General features: G+C 44.7%; 1 protein-coding gene across 3 annotated transcripts in view; it reads right to left on the bottom strand.

The window, feature by feature from the left end:
• Positions 1–19,842, bottom strand: part of LOC118091813 (amphiphysin) — an 88,014-nt gene that overhangs the window by 43,907 nt on the left and 24,265 nt on the right. For all 3 annotated transcript variants that reach the window (XM_088654139.1, XM_035129246.3, XM_088654140.1), the window contains exons 2-3: positions 7,274–7,354; positions 2,789–2,843 (exon numbers count right to left, since the gene is read on the bottom strand). In XM_088654139.1, coding sequence (XP_088510265.1) covers positions 2,789–2,843; positions 7,274–7,354 — 136 coding nt within the window. The remainder of the gene's footprint in view (positions 1–2,788; positions 2,844–7,273; positions 7,355–19,842) is intronic.

Raw genomic sequence — 19,842 nt, 5'->3', positions numbered from 1 at the left:
CCCCACACCCCTAGCGCCTATGGGTAAAACAGCCCTGCTGAGAGTTATCAGTGGATTATAGGAATTTTATTACAGAGAACGGGGAACTGCATCTATTGGTTTAAGGCTAAAGACAGTCATATGACACTTTGATACAAGTTGAGAAAACCACGATGCTGTGTGTGTGTATATAAACAAGAGTGCAGGTTGAGGTCAAGTGTTTTTAAAAGTGTCATTAATTTAAGTGGGTATGAAACTGCCTTATTAGTATCAGCACCAACAACACCACGCAGAGATACCACTCTTCTAGTGCTCAATGGCCACCATAGCAGCTTACAGTCAAGAAGAAAAGATACAAATCAACTATTAATATAATTATAAAACATTCGTAATAAAATAGCAACCAGAGATGATAAAAATAAATGTGAACTCATTAAATTATATGTCTCATATTGCAAATGAACTTACAGAGAGCATGCCCTTGTATTATATAGAACAGCACTGGGCCAAGCGGGCACATTATCAAATCTTGAGCAGATTAGTTAAATTAGGTTCTTTGCACTGAGGTTGTTGTTTTTTCCCATTACTGCCACAGTGGTAGATAAATTAAATGAAACAAGTTCAGAGATAAGTCAGTACCAGACATGAAAGAATAAGCAATTAATATGTAGAACCAATTTCTGACACAGTATCATTTGCTGCTAGTTAGCTGAATCATTCCATTTAATAAGCAGATACTAGAAATATTTATGGCCAGATCTCAAGGCAGCAAGAAAAAATATATAAAGCTGTTTCACTCCAAGTCAGACCATTGACTCACTAAGCCCGGAATTATTACTCAGACTGGCAGCAATTATCCAGGATGCATTGCTGTTGTTCCAAAAGCAGATCAAACAAAACAAAACATATATTAAAAGCCAGGCAACCAAACAATTGCTATTTGGGCACATCCAATTATATATTTACATATTCACACCTCTCCCAAATCAAAACTAGAGGCTGCAACAGTTTCTACACCTCATTTAGTTCCTCTTGACAAGAGGATGGAAGCATCTCATCAAAGATCTAAAGAAGGCCATGGAGAGCTTTCAGTCATTAAATATAACAAATGTGTTATATTTGCCCTTAAAAATATCGGATCTGTTTATTTCATCCATTTATAAACCTGTCCTTCATCTAGCATTTAAAAGCAAACATAAAGGTAAAGGTAAAGGGGCCCCTGACCATCAGGTCCAGTCGTGTCCGACTCTGGAGTTGCGGTGCTCATCTCGCTCTATAGGCCGAGGGAGCCGGTGTTTGTCCGCAGACAGCTTCCAGGTCATGTGGCCAGCATGACAAAGCTGCTTCTGGCGAACCAGAGCAGCGCACGGAAACGCCGTTTACCTTCCCGCCGGAGCGGTGCCTATTTATCTACTTGCACTTTGATGTGCTTTCGAACTGCTAGGTGGGCAGGAGCTCACCCCGTTGCAGGGATTCAAACCGCCGACCTTCTGATCAGCAAGCCTTAGACTCTGTGGTTTAACCCACAGCGCCACCCATAAAACTTATCAAATGCAAGTTAACAAACTAGGACACTTGTGAAGCAGACACTGCAAAGCTTCTTCCAGCTCCTCAGGCTGTAGTACGGGGAAAGCCAACATGGTACCCTGCAAAGGTATGGATGACAGCTCCCTAATTCTCCCCACTACCCTATCGGAAAAAGTCTTCCTGAAACTTTGACTATTCATACCTGACCTACTTGTTGAAAAAGAATCTGACTGCAGTGTGCACACACTCTATTCTAAAGTAGAATTCAGCTACCTAGCTGATTAAAGTGCATTTCTTCTTATCTTAAACCTAGAGTAGATTCCAGTTTTTATTTTGTCAGATAGCACAGACACAACTGATGTTGGGGGAGGGGGAGCACTGCACTCAAAAGTTATGGATGTTCAGCTGTTTAGTAACAAGATTGGCATTTCTCATTATGCTGATCATGGCAGCCCATGTAGGCTAGCAGCCTCATTCTTCCAAGTGAATGAGTTTAGCAGGGCCGGCCCGCCCATGAGGTTGGCTGAAGCAGCTGCCTTGGGCGGTAGAATCCCATGGGGCAGTGCCACCCACCTGCCCCTGCTACCAGGTTTGTGTGGCTGTGGCAGCTCCAGTGGCTTCTTTCCAGCGAGACCTTGCCAAAATTTCATGAGCTCTTGCGATAACTCGCTAGAAGAAGGCGCTGCTGCTGTGAAACCCCAGTAAATGAGGCTTCAGCGGAGGAGCAGCACCTTCTCACTTCGCCTCAGGCGGTGAAACAGGATGGGAAGGGTAGCCCCTGGCGTTTAGTCACCTGCCATGACACTGTGGCACCTGGAAAAAGCAACTGTCCAGAACAGGGGTCAGCAAAATTTTTCAGCAGGGGGCCGGTCCACTGTCCCTCAGACCTTGTGGGGGGGCCGGACTATATTTTGGAAAATAATAATAATGCATGAATTCCTATGCCCCACAAATACCCAGAGATGCATTTTAAATAAAAGCACACATTCTACTCATGTAAAAAACACCAGGCAGGCCCCACAAATATCCCAGAGATGCTTTTTAAATAAAAGGACACATTCTACTCATATAAAAACACGGTGATTCGTGGACTGTCTGCAGACCAGATTTAGAAGGCGATTGGGCCAGATCCGGCCCCCGGGCCTTAGGTTGCCTACTGATGGTGCAGAAGCAACCTAACTGTACATTATAAGATCTACAAAACAAATTATTCATTTGAACTTTGAAGATATGCAGAGAAAAAGAAAATTAAAATTAAAAGATGCATTTAAATTGCAATTACCTTTAATTGCAGCTAAATATCCCCGGAGCTCTTTCTGGAGTCTGGAACCTTCTGCCTGAAAGGCAATTAAAGAAGCAACGTCATATCACATATGCAACACAGTGGAACAAACGTGGATCTATCAGAGAGAAGAAGTGCGTTCCTGTATCTCTAAATAATTAGCTATCCACATGCAGCATTTTTTTTAAAAAACAAGAACATTAAGGAAAAAAACACCACCAATGCTGTTCTTCCACTTTAAGTAAAAACAAAATTTCAGAAGATATCTACTGAGCAAAAGAGTAGTATAGCTGGTGTCTACAGTAAAGAAAGAATTCTATACTGTTGAAATGAACAGCATATAACATGATTGTTGTCTGAAAGGAAAGATCCTGCCTCAAAATATCCTGCCTCAACACACACAGTAAGACTACAGTGGTGCCTCGCTTAACGAATGCCCTGCTTAACGAAATTTCTGCTTAACGAAAGGATTTTTCAAGCGGAGGTTGCCTCGCTAGACGAATTCGTTTTATGAAAAATTCGTCTAGCGAATCGCGGTTTCCCATAGGAATGCATTGAAATTCAATTAATGCGTTCCTATGGGCAAAAAAAAAAAAATTCAAAAAAAATCAATGCATTCCTATGGGATTCGCTAGACGAATTTTTCGTTATAAGAAAAGACCCATGGAATGAATTAAATTCGTCTAGCGAGGGACCACTGTAGATGAACTTCTGATCTCCTACCAGCCTCACAGATCCATGGCTCTAATGCGCCAATCCACATCTTACTGGGTTAAATGTTCAGGGATGCTTTGAGGAACTGGAATCTGAAGAAGTGTCCAGAGCCACAGAGCCAGAACTATTAAATTCCAGCTCTGTACGTGTCTGCTCCATGTAACAAGCCACAAGGGATGCAATCTGTGAGTCATCCTGGCCACTAGGGCTTCCTGGACAGGTAGAGCTACAAACGGCTTCCTGTCTGCACTGGTGTTTTGCCTGGGGACCAACGGTCTCCCTGGCTCTGGTGTGACTGCCTTGATCTCCTGACCCAACGCCCGGATCCTGGCTCCCAGCTTCACTCTGGCAGCTGCTCCCAGCTCAGCCCTGATGAAAAGCAATCCAGAAAAAATGTGAGAGTGCACATTGCGACTCCTGCAAAAAGCAGAGAAAGGGATGGGAAGCCCCTGAAACTTCTTTTGTGCTGCTACCGTAGCTCCCTCTATTATGAATTCCATCTGCCTATATCAAAGGAGTATTAACAAAAGAAGGAGGCTCTTGTCAAAAGTCCTTAAGGAGACCTTTAGAGTCAGAAAGCTCTTCTTCATGATACGCTGAATATACTGTGTAATTATGAAAGGCCTACAGACCCATTGCTGCCTGCCTGATAACCTTTAAATTATTCCTTTGAAGCTACTGTAAAGGTGTCAGATTGTAGTCAGAATTTTGCCTGAGGATCTTACCTACACTACAAAAGCATACTCTTTAATCAGCATGAAAAGAAAAAAACTTCATCACAAGCAAACACACACACACACACACACACACACACACACACACAGAGGGATGTCCATCTGTAAACTGGGAAATCAGACACATGTTCATTAAGATAGCTGTAATGAAGGTTGGGAGGGACCCAGGTAGCGCTGTGGGTTAAACCACAGAGTCTAGGGCTTGCCAATCAGAAGGTCGGTGGTTCAAATCCCTGCGAAGGGGTGAGCTCCCGTTGCTCGGTCCCTGCTCCTGCCCACCTAGCAGTTCGAAAGCACATCAAAGTGCAAGTAGATAAATAGGAACCGCTCTGGCGGGAAGGTAAACAGCGTTTCCGTGCGCTGCTCTGATTCGCCAGAAGCAGCTTTGTCATGCTGGCCACATGACCTGGAAGCTGTCTGTGGACAAACGCTGGCTCCCTCGGCCTATAGAGCGAGATGACCGCCGCAACCCCAGAGTCGGACACGACTGGACCTGATGGTCAGGGGCCCCTTTACCTTTTACCTTTAATGAAGGTTGAACAGGTTTCTATTCCACATAAATGGGGCACATTAGCATACAGCAACACACCATAAAAGAATAAAAATTCACAATTTAGTTTGCAATTTACCAAGACAGGACCTAACTCTGCTTTCATATCTATGGGCCGTTCCCTTCTATGACCCCAAATGGATGTTCCCCAAGTGGATCCAATACAAACAGTGGAACTGTCAGATTTTTTAATTTGATGCCTCCTACCGTAGTAAAAGAGGAAACCTTTGGGGATAGTCTGAACTACACAGTCCTGATTTATTACCATTGCTTCTCTTGTCAGTCTTAAGAACTGCTGATTTGGGAGTGTTTTATGCGAGGGTAAGACTACGGTAATGAGGGACCCATGTGGCGCTGGGGGTTAAACCACAGAGTCTAGGGCTTGCTGATCAGAAGGTTGGCGGTTCAAATCCCTGGAACGGGGTGAGCTCCCGTTGCTCGGTCCCAGCTCCTGCCCACCTAGCAGTTCGAAAGCACATCAAAGTGCAAGTAGATAAATAGGGACCGCTCCGGCGGGAAGGTAAACAGCATTTCCGTGCACTGCTCTGGGTCGCCAGAAGCAGCTTTGTCATGCTGGCCACATGACCCGGAAGCTGTCTGTGGACAAACGCCAGCTCCCTCGGCCTATAGAGCGAGATGAGCGCCACAACCCCAGAGTCGGATACGACTGGACCTGATGGTCAGGGGCCCCTTTACCTTTACCTCTAAGACTACGGTAATTTCTTAAAGAACCTGAGCACTATCCACATCAACTTGTTCTTTTAAAAAAATGTACATATCTGTGTGTGCATTTCCCCTAATATGTGCCCCAATACAACACATTTTTGCTATTTCCACTAAAAAGCATGTGTTTTTGCACTCATTCAGCTTGCAGAACTGCACTGCGAAATCAGAGAAGTGCAATTGTCCATAGACAGTTTTGGTTTACATATTGAACCTCAGCACCACACTGATACCTATGGTGGCATATTCTCTTCCACGTTCCTGTTTGGAGTTGGAGGCATAGATGTCAAGTTTTCCCTTTTCTCTCGAGGAAGCCTATTCAGCATAAGGGAATTTCCCTTAAAAAAGGGGAGAACTTGACAGCTATGGTTGGAGGACAGAGGGCAGCTGCTGCTTCTAGCAGTACTGCTACCATGCACTTACCATATATACTCGAGTATAAGCCTACTTTTTCAGCACCAAAAATGTGCTGAAAAAGCTGCCCTCAGCTTATATTCGAGTGAGGCAGGTGGCGGCGGAGAAAGGCAGAGGACTGGGGGTTCAGAGAAGTGCTGTGCTGCGACTCTCCCAACCCCCATCCTATGCCTGCTCTGTACGAGGCGGCGGGGAAGGAGAAGCAGTGAGGAAGGGATCCTTCCTCGCCACTTTCCCCCACCCCCACCCCGCTCTTACCTTCCAAGTCCTGGACTTCAGAATCCGGGACCGGCAGCCGTGTGACACTGGAAGTTGCGGCGATGTAACTTCTGGTGTCGCTTTGCCCTTCTATGGGCACCAAAAATGGCCGCCGCCGGCTTCAAAAGTCACTTCTACGCATGACCGGAAGTGCGTCGACGCAACTTCCGGTGTCGCTCCGCCCATCTATGGGCACCAAAAATGGCCACCGCTGACACCAGAAGTCACGTCTACGCACTTCCGGACATGCAGAGATGCGACTTTTGTAGCTGGCGGCGACCATTTTTGGTGCCCATAGAAGGGCAAATCAGAAAAAAATGGCCGCTGGCAGGAGAAAATAACGGAGAAAAATGGGAGACGAAGTGATACGGGGGACCACCGGGAAAAGGTACATAAAAATGGGGGGTTTCCCGGGGAAAACAGGATACTTGGCAGCTATGACCCCACTGCCGACAGCTGGGAAAGGCATAGGATGGTTTGGGGTTTTTTTGGGGGGGAGGTTGAGGTAAAATTAGGTACCTTGGCTTATATTCTCCAATTGGGCAAGCAGCAACCGCAAGGAACAGCAACCAACCAACAGTCCTCTGCCTGTCTCTGGTGGTGGTGGAAATTTTGCCCTGAGACCTGGGGTGGAAAAGCTTCCCTGAAACACAGGACTACTCCTAACAGCCCTTACAGGGGAGTGTTGTGTTTTAGGGTACAGTCCATGTGGGGTCACAAGGAAGTCGAAGAGCCTTGGCTTGTATCTCCCATGAAGCTTAGAGGGCATTGTGGGTGACATAGCAAATAGCTAAAGAATCCATGACAGACCAATTGACAGAGCAAAGCTTTAGCTCCTACAATTCCCTCCAGCTTTGGTTTCCCATGTTGCCTTACAACAGGGGTGGGGGAACCTCTGGCTCTCCAGATATTGCTGGATCACAAATCTTATCAACTCTACCTAGCATGGCCAACAGTCAAGGGCAAAGGGTGTTACAGCCCAGTAACTACCCGAAGGGCCACAGGCTCCCCACTCCTGCCTTACAACATTACATGCAAACAGACATAAAAAGCTAATAAAATCCAACTCTCGGCAACATCAAGGAATCTCACCTCTTGCCTTTTGAAGTTCAGAACATACTCCTCAAACTGTTCATCTTTTGTTTCATCAGCTTTTCCCAGCTTCTGAAGTACCTACGAGAGAGAAGGAAAAAGCAAAGTCTTACCTCGAGCAGAGCACTCAAAATCTCAGCAGAACAATGACATTACTTTAACCCCCTCCATTCATTATTGGCTCGTAACATTTATTATCTCATATTTTAAGCCTGCTGTGCACCACAGTGCAAGACGGATCCTGAAAGCATGCCCTTGAGCCTGCTGTTTGAAAACCTAAACCCCAAGTGGGGAGTAGAGATTCCAAATCACAGAGCCGTTTTCTGTACATCTGTGTGGGTGGCTGGAAACATTCTCAGGGCCAGCAAGGGTCTTGTCGTGCTTTTATGAAGCGATAGATCTTCCTGTCGATGAACAATCCCAGAGGCTCCATTGCAGCAAAGTGTGGGAGAGATTCGGAACAATAACCTCTGTCTCAGCGCATGGTGTTAAAACCCAGACTTGATTAGGCCTCCCCCTACATGTTAAAGTTCATTATACACGGCAGTGATCAGCATTATTCTAATTTGTATGGAATTTTAAACACACACAGTAATAGAGAAAGTGAAAGGTTTGAAATTGTCTGACTTCTAATGAGGCATGAAATCACCTTCAGCTTAGTTTAGAGCTAGCGGCACATAACATTGGTGTGTGGACATAAAACAGTGTTATGAAAAAGCTTTATTAATAAAAAATAAGGTAGGAAGGAACAATAAGATCTTTAAACAAAATACTGAGATCTTGCCCTCGGAAGAGACTAATGAATAAGAAAACCTTTTGTGAAAGTTAAGAGATGTGGTTATAGATTATTCTGCAGGTCTCATGAGAATGCACTGAGGAGATGCATTACATAAGTAGAGACACAAGCAGCACAAAATTAAAGCACGAGTTTCCTGCATGATGGATTCATTTGGGTACATAATTATCTACTCCGCGTTTCCATCAAAACAGAGGATCATTTAAGCCAGGGCTGGAGAGATCTCCTCCCTCCAGATATTGCTTGACTACAGTTCCCAGCATTCTTGATCCCCAGCCAGCTGATGAGAGTTGGAGTCCAACAGCTCAGTCAGTAAGAGCACAAGACTCAAGTTCAGGGTTGTGGGTTCGAGCCTCACATTGGGCAAAAGATTCCTGCATTGCAGGAGGTTGGACTCTCGCTGTCCCTTCCGACTCTAAAGCTCTATGATTCAATGAACTTTTTGGAGCACTGCAGATTCTCTACCCTTGATCGTTGGTCCCCAACTGGTGGGTCATGACTCACATCTTCATTTTGCCCTGACCAATGGTAGGCCCCATCCATGGTGCTACCACTATTTTCTGTTTCTTGGTTTAGGTTTGCCTATGCGCATCTGGAATAAACTCAGAATAGGGATGCAACATGTTCCTCCTTCAGAAACACCACACTCAAGTGAGTCTCCAAATACAGGCTTTGTCCAGGGCCTTTCCTCATCAAGAGTAAATATTAAAAACACCACATTCCTATACAGTAGCCTTTTCATTTCCCCAGTTTGCAACCAAGCAGAAGTTTCCCGAGATGGCTCTGGAAATAAACCAAGTCACATGGACATGGGAGCACCCCACTTCCTTTGCTCTCCAGGCTCCAAATTCCTGCGTCAGCAGAAACTCAGCAAGGTGGATTTGGGTCACTATCTACATGTTTCATGCAGAACACTGAGCAATGGTCCCCATGGCAACCAAGCCATGTGGTCTTGCCCTTTGTTAAGGGTGTTTTGTTTTGTTTTTAAATGGAGTTTCGGTTTCAAATCTGTATAAATCCAGCAGTAGCAAGGAGGCCAGACAGGACTTGTCACGGCTGCAGAAAGGCCCAATAAAGCCTGTCGTGTCTGTGGGAAGTCCCAGCGGGCAGGCCACAGAATATTGAGGGTGGCCCCCTCCTTGATTTTTTTGGGCCCTTGGGCCCCCATAGATGGCGCCCCTGATGCTTTGATGCTTACTCACTGGACTGAAACAGGACTGAGAATAATAAATGGAGCAGAGCACAAGCTCCTTCCCTAGGTAGCCACAGACTCATAGCATTGTAGTGTTGGACTGTCATCTAGCCCAATGCAGGAACCTTTTGGCTCAATGCAAGGCTCAAACCTGCGACCCTGAGATGAAGAGTCTCATGCTCTACTGACTGAGCTATTCATCCATGTCAGGCGGTTACTGAAAAGAAATCAGTAGGGTGCATAGCTGCCAAGTTCCGGCCTGAGAAATAAGGGACTGGACCGGAAGTAGCGCTGCCGCCATTTTGGAACTGGGTGGAGCATGCTCAGAAGCTACTTTTGATGCTGCTCTGCCCTGTTCCAAAATGGCCGCCGCACCAGAAGTCGCGCTGCAGCCATTTTGGAACTGGGCAAAGCAGCATCAAAAGTCGCTTCTGAGCATGCTCCGCCCAGTTCCAAAATGGCCACCGTGCCAGAATAAACCGGGGGAAAACAAAAAAAAATCTGTTTTTTCGGCTGGGAACAGCTGGAAAAACGGGGGTTTCCCATGGAATATAGGAGACTTGGCAGCTATGGTAGGGCGCAGCACACATTAATATAGGGGAGAACGTTATATTGGTCTGGAGAAAAGAACACGTTGGGACACAACACCCAAGTACTAATGACCGCTCCACACTTCAATGGGGGGCGACTTTTGCGTGGGCGCGTGCAGCCCCCTGGCCCCTGAGGCGACTCCCGGGTAGTTCGGGGCTGGCATTGCCTTCCCAGGTAGGATGCCAGGAGTCTCCGCCTACCCAAGCCTAGCGTCCAATCCTGCCTGGGGAGGTGGTGCCAGGGGATGGCCAGGTAAGGGGAGGGACTGTCCGGCTCACACAATAGAACTGGAATCTTACCTCCAAGCACCAATCGGTTCCAGAGCTTCTCCCACCCTCCACACCCTTCATTGCATGTTCTTTTGCAGGTTAACCTTCTCTCTACAGGTTCACAGACGCTGCTATGTCAAGGCCGCTGTTGAAGGGTCGGAAAGGAATTTTCCTGCATTGGCAGGTTCCGCCTTTCCCGTAGCAATACGTCACAACTTTGGAGGTGTCAGGCCTTGGGCGGAATTCTTTGGCGATTTTCCTAGAGGGAGGGGCGTGAGGCAGAGACCTCACCCCCTTTGCGGCAACAAGAGCGGGGTATTGGGGAAAGCCTTGACCATGCCAATAGGCGTCATCGCTTCCCCCTTCCAGCGGCGGCGAACAGGGGGCGGCCTCTCTCTGCTTGAACATATGTTCTCCAGAGCCAGCCCCAACCCCCATACATGTGGATGACCCCGAAGCCTCCCAGAACCCCGGCTGGGGACTGGGAAGGATAATGCCCAATGCCTGAGCCAAGGTCTCCCTACATCTGAATCTTAATAAAGTTGTGGCCAATTTGAATCCCATAGCATGTTGTTATGCGTCTTTATTCCGCTCAGCGGGTCGCCGGGGGGTGGGGTGGGGTTGTTGGTCCACGCAAAGGAAACCGACCTTCAAAGGTGAACAAATTGCATTTCTAATCCTATGCACAACTTAGTTTCAAACACTTTCTGTTGGGAAAGTGACAAAGCTCACTAGTAGAGCACCTGCTGCCTTGTATGCAGAAGATTCTCTGTTCAATCCCAGCATATCAAGGTAGGGCTGGAGAGATTCCCTGTTTGAAGTCCTGAGCTAGATGGACCCAGTGGTCTGACTCAGTGTAAGGCAGCTCCCTGTATTATTCCCCGGAAGCACTGGCTCAGGTTATTAAGTGGAAGCAGAGGCAATTGCTCCAATATCATCAATTGTATGAGACATTCCAAGTAGACAAAAGAAAAGGATTCGCAACAGAACCATCTAGACTAGAGGAGGACCAGATTAACTCAAAAGTAAGGACGCTTTCTAAAATGTACTGACTCCTCCTTGAATGGGAAGTCGAGGCGGAGGAGGTAAAATCTGCCATGATAAAATAGGTGCAGACTTTGGTTATAATATCTTAATGAAGGATTGGGGGAAACCTCTGGAAAATTAATATGAAATTTACTGCTTGCTACACACTGAGATCGTTGGTACAGGACCACTTTAAAATTATCCAAAATGTACAAAAACGTATCAAATAAATGTGGAGCAGCAATGGGATCTATGCTGCATATGTGGTGGACATGCAAAAAAAAGTTAAGGAATTCTGGGATTAAATATACAGTGGTACCTCGGTTTACAAATACAATTGGTTTCGGAAGTCTGTACTTAACCTGAAGCGTACTTAACCTGAAGCGAACTTTCCCATTGAAAGTAATGGAAAGTGGATTAATCTGGTCCAGATGGTCCGTGGAGTACTTAAACTGAAGCGTACTTAACCTGAAGCGAACTTTCCCATTGAAAGTAATGGAAAGTGGATTCATCCGTTCCAGACAGGTCCACGGAGTACTTAAACTGAAAATACTCAAACCGAGGCGTACTTTAACCGAGGTATGACTGTATACGGAACTTTAAAAAATGCTTACGGTTGTGTTTATTAAAAAAAACAGAGGCTTTCCTTCTGAGAATATTAGGTCCTGACATTTCAAAAAATGCAAGGGAGCGCCATTTTCTGCCTTGCAATCGGTGCTGTTCCCATGAAACGTGAGATGAGAAAGATGTCAGTAGACATAATATCATCCGACTTCGCAGACTTTCAAGAGGAACTTCTGAGATTGGTTTTGGATTTTAAAAGCACCAGAACACTATACAGATTGGAAAAATAAACCAGAACTGTGTGGAAACCGAAAAAGGACTAATTTTAACAGAGATTGCAGAGAAGAAAGACCAACAACCACCAGTCCTGGACAATGCAATTGAACCTAAAGAAGAAGAGGATAAAGCCGATCCCGGATTTTTCAATCTGGGAGTTGGCACCTATGCCATCAGCAGATCTTTATCCACAGATATAAGTGACCAGGGAAATATGTACAATGCCATTTTTACTGTGGATATCCTGTCTAGCAAAGACAAAAGTAGTTTTCCCATTACAGGAGCAGATTACTAAATTCATGGCAAGAGGCTCAATAATTATTTTTTATCAGGTCTCCTATTTTACTTGTTATTCTCCTCCCAAATATCTACTGGCTCCTCTTGCACAACTATATCCAATTCTCTTCCCACTGAAGTGAAGCAATCCCCAGTGTTGTATGGGGAGATTTCAGCTGTTTGAAGTTTTGTTTGTTTGGGGGTAGAATTTTAGCTGTGACCTGCAGTTTCCACTCCTTTCATAGCTGCATAGAACAAATGGCCCCTTGGAATCAGGATTCTGGTTCTGCCCCTCGTCACACCTCTGCACTGTTGCCATGCCTCTGCTTTTAATTGTTACTGCAGTCACGCCTGAACCAAAGGCTGGGAGGTCTGCCAAGGTTCTGCTGCATTACTACTTCATGAAATTCAAATGCACACTGCCAAAAGCCTGAGGGAATGTTGCCACCTGTATTCCTTCAAAAATGCCTTGCTTGAGTAATATACAAAATAAAGCAGGAATTATTCCAAAGTCAGAGACAGGGAAACGCAGCAACCTGAGGGTGTGAGATCCTATTAAGCACAGGTTAAATCTTTTAATTTGTGATGATCAAGCAGGTTTACGCGAGGGGAGAGGTTACACTGAACTTACTGGCTTCCCAAGAAGAGCATTAGATGCCACCCCAAATAAGCACACAGCCAAGTCACCATCAATTCACACAATTTCCCTCCCTCTGAAGGGAGAGATTTGCCAATTGTGTTACTGAGCTAAATCTGATCATATAGTTTGCATTGTATAATTTTGATTGCATGGCTTAGCCCCCCATATCCCTGGGATGTTTTCCTCCTAAAATGCTTCTTAAAATGCTTTCCTCTTTGCCTCTCTGTGTGTCAAAGTGTAATGTAAGCAAAAGGAACAGTGAGACAGCTTCCTATCAAGGCCGAATGAGCTGGCCTTGTCTGGAACACAGAATGAGGGGCAGAGAAAGGCTTATCAGTGGATGAGCTTGACGCTGGAAGTTGCTAGCTTGACGCATAAACTAGTCTTACTGAAGGCTTTGTTGAGTCAGCATGTGTTTACAAGAAGGACCGGACACAGGAAGATCCATATATGTACTTGTAACCTATGACCCTCTTGCGTGCGCACATTTTCAGAGTGGAGGGGGGAAGGAGCCCAAGGAGTGTATAAGAATATTTGCAAATTTGTCTTTCTTTACTCTTGTCGTGAAGGTGCTCACCAAGAGTCCCTTAAATTTAAGGATTAAATTCTTTCTCTGGATTCAACCCTCAGAGTCGTTATTGACTGTCTCTGTCCCTGCTTGGGCGCAACTTAAGGACCCTTATTAGCAAATAAGGCTACATTTCTAGTTCTTCTCCATAACACTCATTTTGGTAACATGACAGATTGGAAGCCATTTCTAATACACACCTACATTTTGCTGCCTCACAGCTGAATGTGTGGTCTGATTCCACGGGAAAGCATCTCATTCCAAAATTCTGCCTGCGGCATTTTTCCTCTAATGGCTTGTTCATACACACAGACAAGCACTTGTTACTGCAGTCATTGAAAGAGAACATGCATGTGTGAATCAGTAGCTCTGCATGTTATCTTAGCTCTAGCAGCATTTGAGATACTAGTAAAGAACTCACGGTCAGGTGTAGGCTGGATATTACTGCATTTAATAATGGCTTCAACAGTTGATAGGCAATACAATAAAGTAGCTTAGATAAAATAGAAATATTTGCTGATGTATACCAGCCTTTTCCAACATGGTGCCCTCCATATCACCAGCATGACGCAGAAGCATATTGAGGGCACCAAGTTAGTGAAGACTGATGCACAACATCAACGTCCTACTAATAATGAGCACCTTCAAAGGCTAACAGCATGCTCACTTCTACTACTACGGCCTCTAACACTGGGGGATGGGAAGCAGTTGTCAGCCTCCACTATAACAAAGCAACACCTGAGCCCACAATTTGAATCCTGACATTAACATACCTTCCAACATTTCTTGGATGAAGATAGGGACCATAGTTGTCAAGTTTTCCCTTTTCTCGCGAGGAAGCCTATCCAGCATAAGGGAATTTCCCTTTAAAAAAGGGAGAACTTGACAACTATGATAGGGACAGCCAAGTGTATGTCTGTTTTATTCTGCGAGTTTGTTGAGTATAGAACATATTGTTGCTTTTTAAAGAAAAATTAAGGAACTGGTGATTTATCATTGCTGTAGAAGCTCTGGGAAAGCATTTACATGCTGTTAGCTCCATTAAGCCCACAAGGCAATATTTGCTTATGGATTTCCTCTCCAAATCTTATCCAGGTCAAGCAGAAATTGATTATTTAACCACACAAACAAGCAGAAGATAATGTGCATTAAATTCCACGAGCAAGTGCCACGCTCCATCTGTGCCAAATGGCTGCAGTTGTTGTTGTTTTTATTATTGAGCTGATTTTTAAAATATACTTCAGATTTTTTAAAAAAATTGATACAAATAAACTATGCAATCCAAACACAAAAGAGAAACACACAAAAGAGCGGCTGCATATTATTACTGTACATTTCAAAAATTTCCACTGTTTCAAACCTATTAATACTCCAGACCTTGACTAATCCAAATAAATCATGCTAATTGTATCTATTTATTTTCAATGGTGTTTTTTTTTTTAAAAAAAGCAATTGCAGTTGCTCATTCTACCTGGGTCAACATCCATCTCTGTCTCTCTGGGTGATGAGCTTGGCAAGTCCAGGTATGGCTGGGAAGGCTACCAGCCTGAAACTCCAGAGAGCTGCTTTGTTGACAGTACAGTGGTTCCTTGGTCTACAAACTTAATCTGTTCTGGAGGTCCGTTCTTAAACTGAAACTGTTCTTAAACCAAGACGCGCTTTCCCTAATGAGGCCTCCCGCCGTTCCAACGTTTGGCTTACATTCTTAGGTAAAGGTAAAGGGACCCCTGACCATTAGGTCCAGTCGTGACCGACTCTGGGGTTGCGCGCTCATCTCGCATTATTGGCCGAGGGAGCCGGCGTACAGCTTCCAGGTCATGTGGCCAGCATGACAAAGCCGCTTCTGGAGAACCAGAGCAGCACATGGAAACGCCGTTTACCTTCCCGCTGTAGCGGTTCCTATTTATCTACTTGCACTATGACGTGCTTTCGAACTGCTAAGTTGGCAGGAGCTGGGACCAAGCAACGGGAGCTCACCCCATCACAGGGATTCGAACCGCCGACCTTCTGATCAGCAAGCCCCTAGGCTCAGTGGTTTAACCCACAGCGCCACCTGGGTCCCTTAAACCAAGGCGCACTTTCCCTAATGAGGCCTCCCGCCATTCCACCGTTTGGCTTCCATTCTTAGACCAAGGTAAAGTTTGCAAACCGGGACACTACTTCCAGATTTTGCAGAGATCGTAAACTGAATAGTTTGTTAACAGGGCTGTTCGTAAACCAAGGTACCACTGTACTGAGCTACATGGATCAAGAGTGTGACTCAGAACAAGGCAACTTACTATATTCCAACTTGAGGGGTGGGAACCAACCTGTGGCCATGTGGACTGGAGCTGATGAGAGCTCAAGCCCAACATGTCAAGGGCCAAAGGGTAGCCACCTCTGTTCTAACAGCTCTAAAGCTTGTGCCACAATCCTAAGAACATATACTGACTGTTTTCACTGCATGCACTTTAGGTTCCAAACATTCAACAGCACCTATGTTAAAAATAAATCCACCATTGCTGCTTCATGTTTCAATATTTAAATATTTAACTCAGCATTTGCAAAACTCACCTGGCAGCTATGTCAGTGTCTGTATGCACTGTGTATCAAATAATAAAATGGACAGGTTTTTAATGTATTGTCTGGGATGTACTGTGTTACTAGCTTTGGAACTGTATTTCTCATTTGAAACTGAGTGGATTATAAAAAAAAAAAAGGATTGTGAGATAACATGTCTGCTGTTCAAAAAACAAAATAGTACAGAAAAAAGGCTCTGGAAGTCCCAGGAATTAGAGCACTCACTCAAGGACTTTGCTTCCAGACCCCCAAGCATTATATAATTAACATGGCAATAGCAGAAGCAGAGGAAAAGTGAGGTTAAATATAATCTTGTCTGAATGAGGTAAAGAAAGGATTAAAGGTAAAGGGACCCCTGACCATTAGGTCCAGTCACGGATGAATCTGGGGTTGCGGCATTCATCTCGCTTTACTGGGAGCCGGCGTACAGCTTCCGGGTCATGTGGTCAGCATGACTAAGCCGCTTCTGGTGAACCAGAGCAGCACACAGAAACGTTGTTTACCTTCACGCCGGGGCGGTACCTATTTATCTACTTGCACTTTGACATGCTTTCGAACTGCTAGATTGGCAGGAGCTGGGACCGAGCAACGGGAGCTCACCCCGTCGCGGGGATTCAAACAGCCGACCTTCTGATTGGCAAGCCCTAGGCTCTGTGGTTTAACCCACGGCGCCACCCACGTCCCGTTAAAAAAAAAGATTAAAATGCCTAAATAATCAACAAGTAAAAATACTCCCTTGCAAGCAACACCACCCCAGACCATCATCTGAACATTGCAAAGTGTGTGTCTCATGAAAGCAAGAAGACTTGGCGCAATATATATTGTTGGACGCAGTGCTGTTTTTCTAGGAAAAGGGGTGCTGGAGCTCACCATGAACCTTGTTCTCTTGGAATGGCAAAGGTGCCCACTTGAGAGGTGCCGGAGTTGAGCGCTTGTGAGCTCTGGCTGCGGGGAAAGAGAGACCCAGTTGTGCGCCACCCCAATCTCTGAGCGCTGCAAGGGGTTCCATGCACTTCCTCTGGGTTCATGTTTCCTTTTGGGAATGGGGTACAGCAGAGACTGTGAAGTCTTTATATGCAACCCGAGTCTACAATGGAGAATTTCACAGCATTCACACCCCAAATGGGGTTTCACCCATAGCCACAGCTTGGGAATCCAACAGAAATCAAACATTGCTCTTAGACATTGCTCTCCCATTCTCTTTCCAGCTTGCTCCTGCTCCTCACATCTCTGTATTCTGGCTTTTTCTGTTGAGGGAGGGGGCTCCACCCATTGATGATCCGTTCCGCGGCTGTCTTCATAAGTCAAAGTCTTTGATTGTTGAAGCGCCGCTTCTGTGCATGCACCGTTGCGCAGGTGCAGAACGCACACGCAGGGCGCGTGTGGCAAAAAGACTTCCGGGGTTGTCGACTTTGGAAGTCTAAACCTTCAGAAGTCGAACTGTTCAGATGTCGAAGTACCACTGTATATATTTTTCAACTGTCTATTTGCCAGCGCAGCTTTTCCTGACTTCATTCCAATCTTCTAATCCAGGCTGTTGTCCAGGTCTATTGTTTGACGTTTAATGACGCAACAACTCCCAAATTGTTGCTGTTTTCTAAGTCTGTCATTTGAAATTTAATGACACAATAACTTCCACATTGTTAAGTTGTTAAATTGTTGAGCATAATGTTTGCAATATTGCAATGTAAATTAACTGTATTCCACAGATATAAGTCATTTGGTGATCGATCAGCTTTCCCAGAGACCACACAATCCCCCCCCTCTGGGCCCTAGAAGGGGGGTTGCTAGACATCTATTTAGCCTTTTCTCTCGCTCATAATGAAGAAATTCTGCAAACAGATGCACTGTATGTTATCCCAAATTGTTGTCTCAAGTCATTATAAAGTCAGCTAGCAAGTATTTCCCACTTCCCTTGAAAAAGGGACGAATTCTCATTTTTCCATGCTGTGTCATATTAACAAACACCATCTTGTTTCTTCTTGTTTCTTCTTTTATCAATTGAATACTTAATTATAAACAGAAGTCCATCTGTACTTTTCAAAAAAGATTTAGATTTCTTAATGAAGCTTGGCAAAGAAAAACAATTGTAGGTATTGAGAAGGAAATAAAAGAAAATACCAATCACCTCCGTAATCCAAACACCATGATGAGAATCTCTTTGAAGTCTGAGCTTAAACACCAAGGACTGTGCAGTTCTGCAGGCTTTTTTCTCAGTCTTCTTCAGTTCAGACTATGTCTGTTTATTGTCCAAATCTAATTATTTTATCAAACAGATATTTCCGGCTATGAGAGTGACTTCGGAGACTGCCAGCCGTGTCGTGCTCTGGGACCCAGCATCCTGCCGCTTGCACCTTAATGCAAGCTAACAATCTTGGACCATCTGCGGGTCTACGAGACCGTCCTCCCCCAACCTGGGGAGTCTGCTACGGCTAATTACCCCCATATCAACCCTTAATTACTGGCACGGCTGAGGTCTGATTGTGTGGGAATCAGCCATTTCTCACCGCCGGAAACAGGAAGCCCTCTCAGGTATGCATTTTGGGTAGATAAACTTATCAAGAGTCACAAAAGGACAGGATCTATGAACAGCAAATGTTTCTGGTATCACCTGTCTATCTTGGTCACTAGAAGCTTTGCAGGAATAAAATGATATCCCTACCTGTGCAAGAATCTAGTTCATGCTACTATCTAATCAGCAGATCAGATTCTCATTATACTAAGGTTCAACCTTGGAAGAAAGTCTAACAATATCACACACATCTCATGTTCACCCTTTGCAGTACAGTCCTTAGGATGCTTTCCATCAGATGGAGTATTATTCTTAATTTTAAAAAAGAAATGTTGCATGGTCCTGATGTACTTAGAGGCTATTTAATACTAACAGCCATGTTCCAGCAAAACATAGCATCCTTGACCCTGGGCCATTCTGGCTGGGGGTGATGGAAGCTGGGAGCCCAACTATATCCAGACAGTACAATGTTGGCTCTGCTGGTCTATACAGCCGGTTTCAGTACAGAGTAGTGGTTCTCAAACTTTTTTCTCTGGGTCACACTTTCAGAATGAAGATTTGTTCACACCCCACCATTTTTTAAAATTGATAAGAAATACATTGGAAAACAAAAGGAAACAGATTAGCACTCTGCAAAATTCAGAGCATGGGAAGTCACCCAAAGATATATAATTTGGCAATATATTCAGCCATTTATTTATTTATTTATTACTGTATTGTAATTCGGAATACAATGTGGTTCTTATTGGATTATTAAATTGGAAAGCTCAATAAAATATTATGACAAAAAGGAAAACCAAAGGAAATGCCTAGCAGCGCTTGATTAAAACCTAGAACACAAGCACTTTATTTTATGATCACAGGACATCCAGAAAGTATAGAACAATGCAGCTACGTAAGAACATGAATAGTCCCAAAATATTATTATAAATGTTTGAACAGTGATTCTGGATCCCATCTAGGCTTGTCCTCAGTATCACTTGATGTTCTTGCTTTAATTGGAAAAGATCCATTTTGATACTACACTACACTGAAAGGTTTAAATGTTTGATTGTCCTTGAATCTTCCTGCCATGCTTGCCATCCACACCTCACACACGTGTGGGACCCCACACCCTTGGAGAACCACTGGTATAGAGGGACCGACCTGCTTCTTCAGTGATTTCAGTCATTCAATATACGCTGCATTCAAAGTGGTTCACAGCAAAGCATGAGGAACCAAAAATACACCTTCCACTAGAGTTGCCATAACATGAAGAGCAAAAAAGAGGACAGCCAGAGCCGGCGAAAGAGGCATGCAG

Source organism: Zootoca vivipara, chromosome 11 (assembly GCF_965207765.1).
Source record: "Zootoca vivipara chromosome 11, rZooViv2.hap1.1, whole genome shotgun sequence".
Taxonomy (NCBI): Eukaryota; Metazoa; Chordata; class Lepidosauria; order Squamata; family Lacertidae; genus Zootoca; species Zootoca vivipara.
This window is presented reverse-complemented; position numbering and strand designations above follow the sequence as displayed.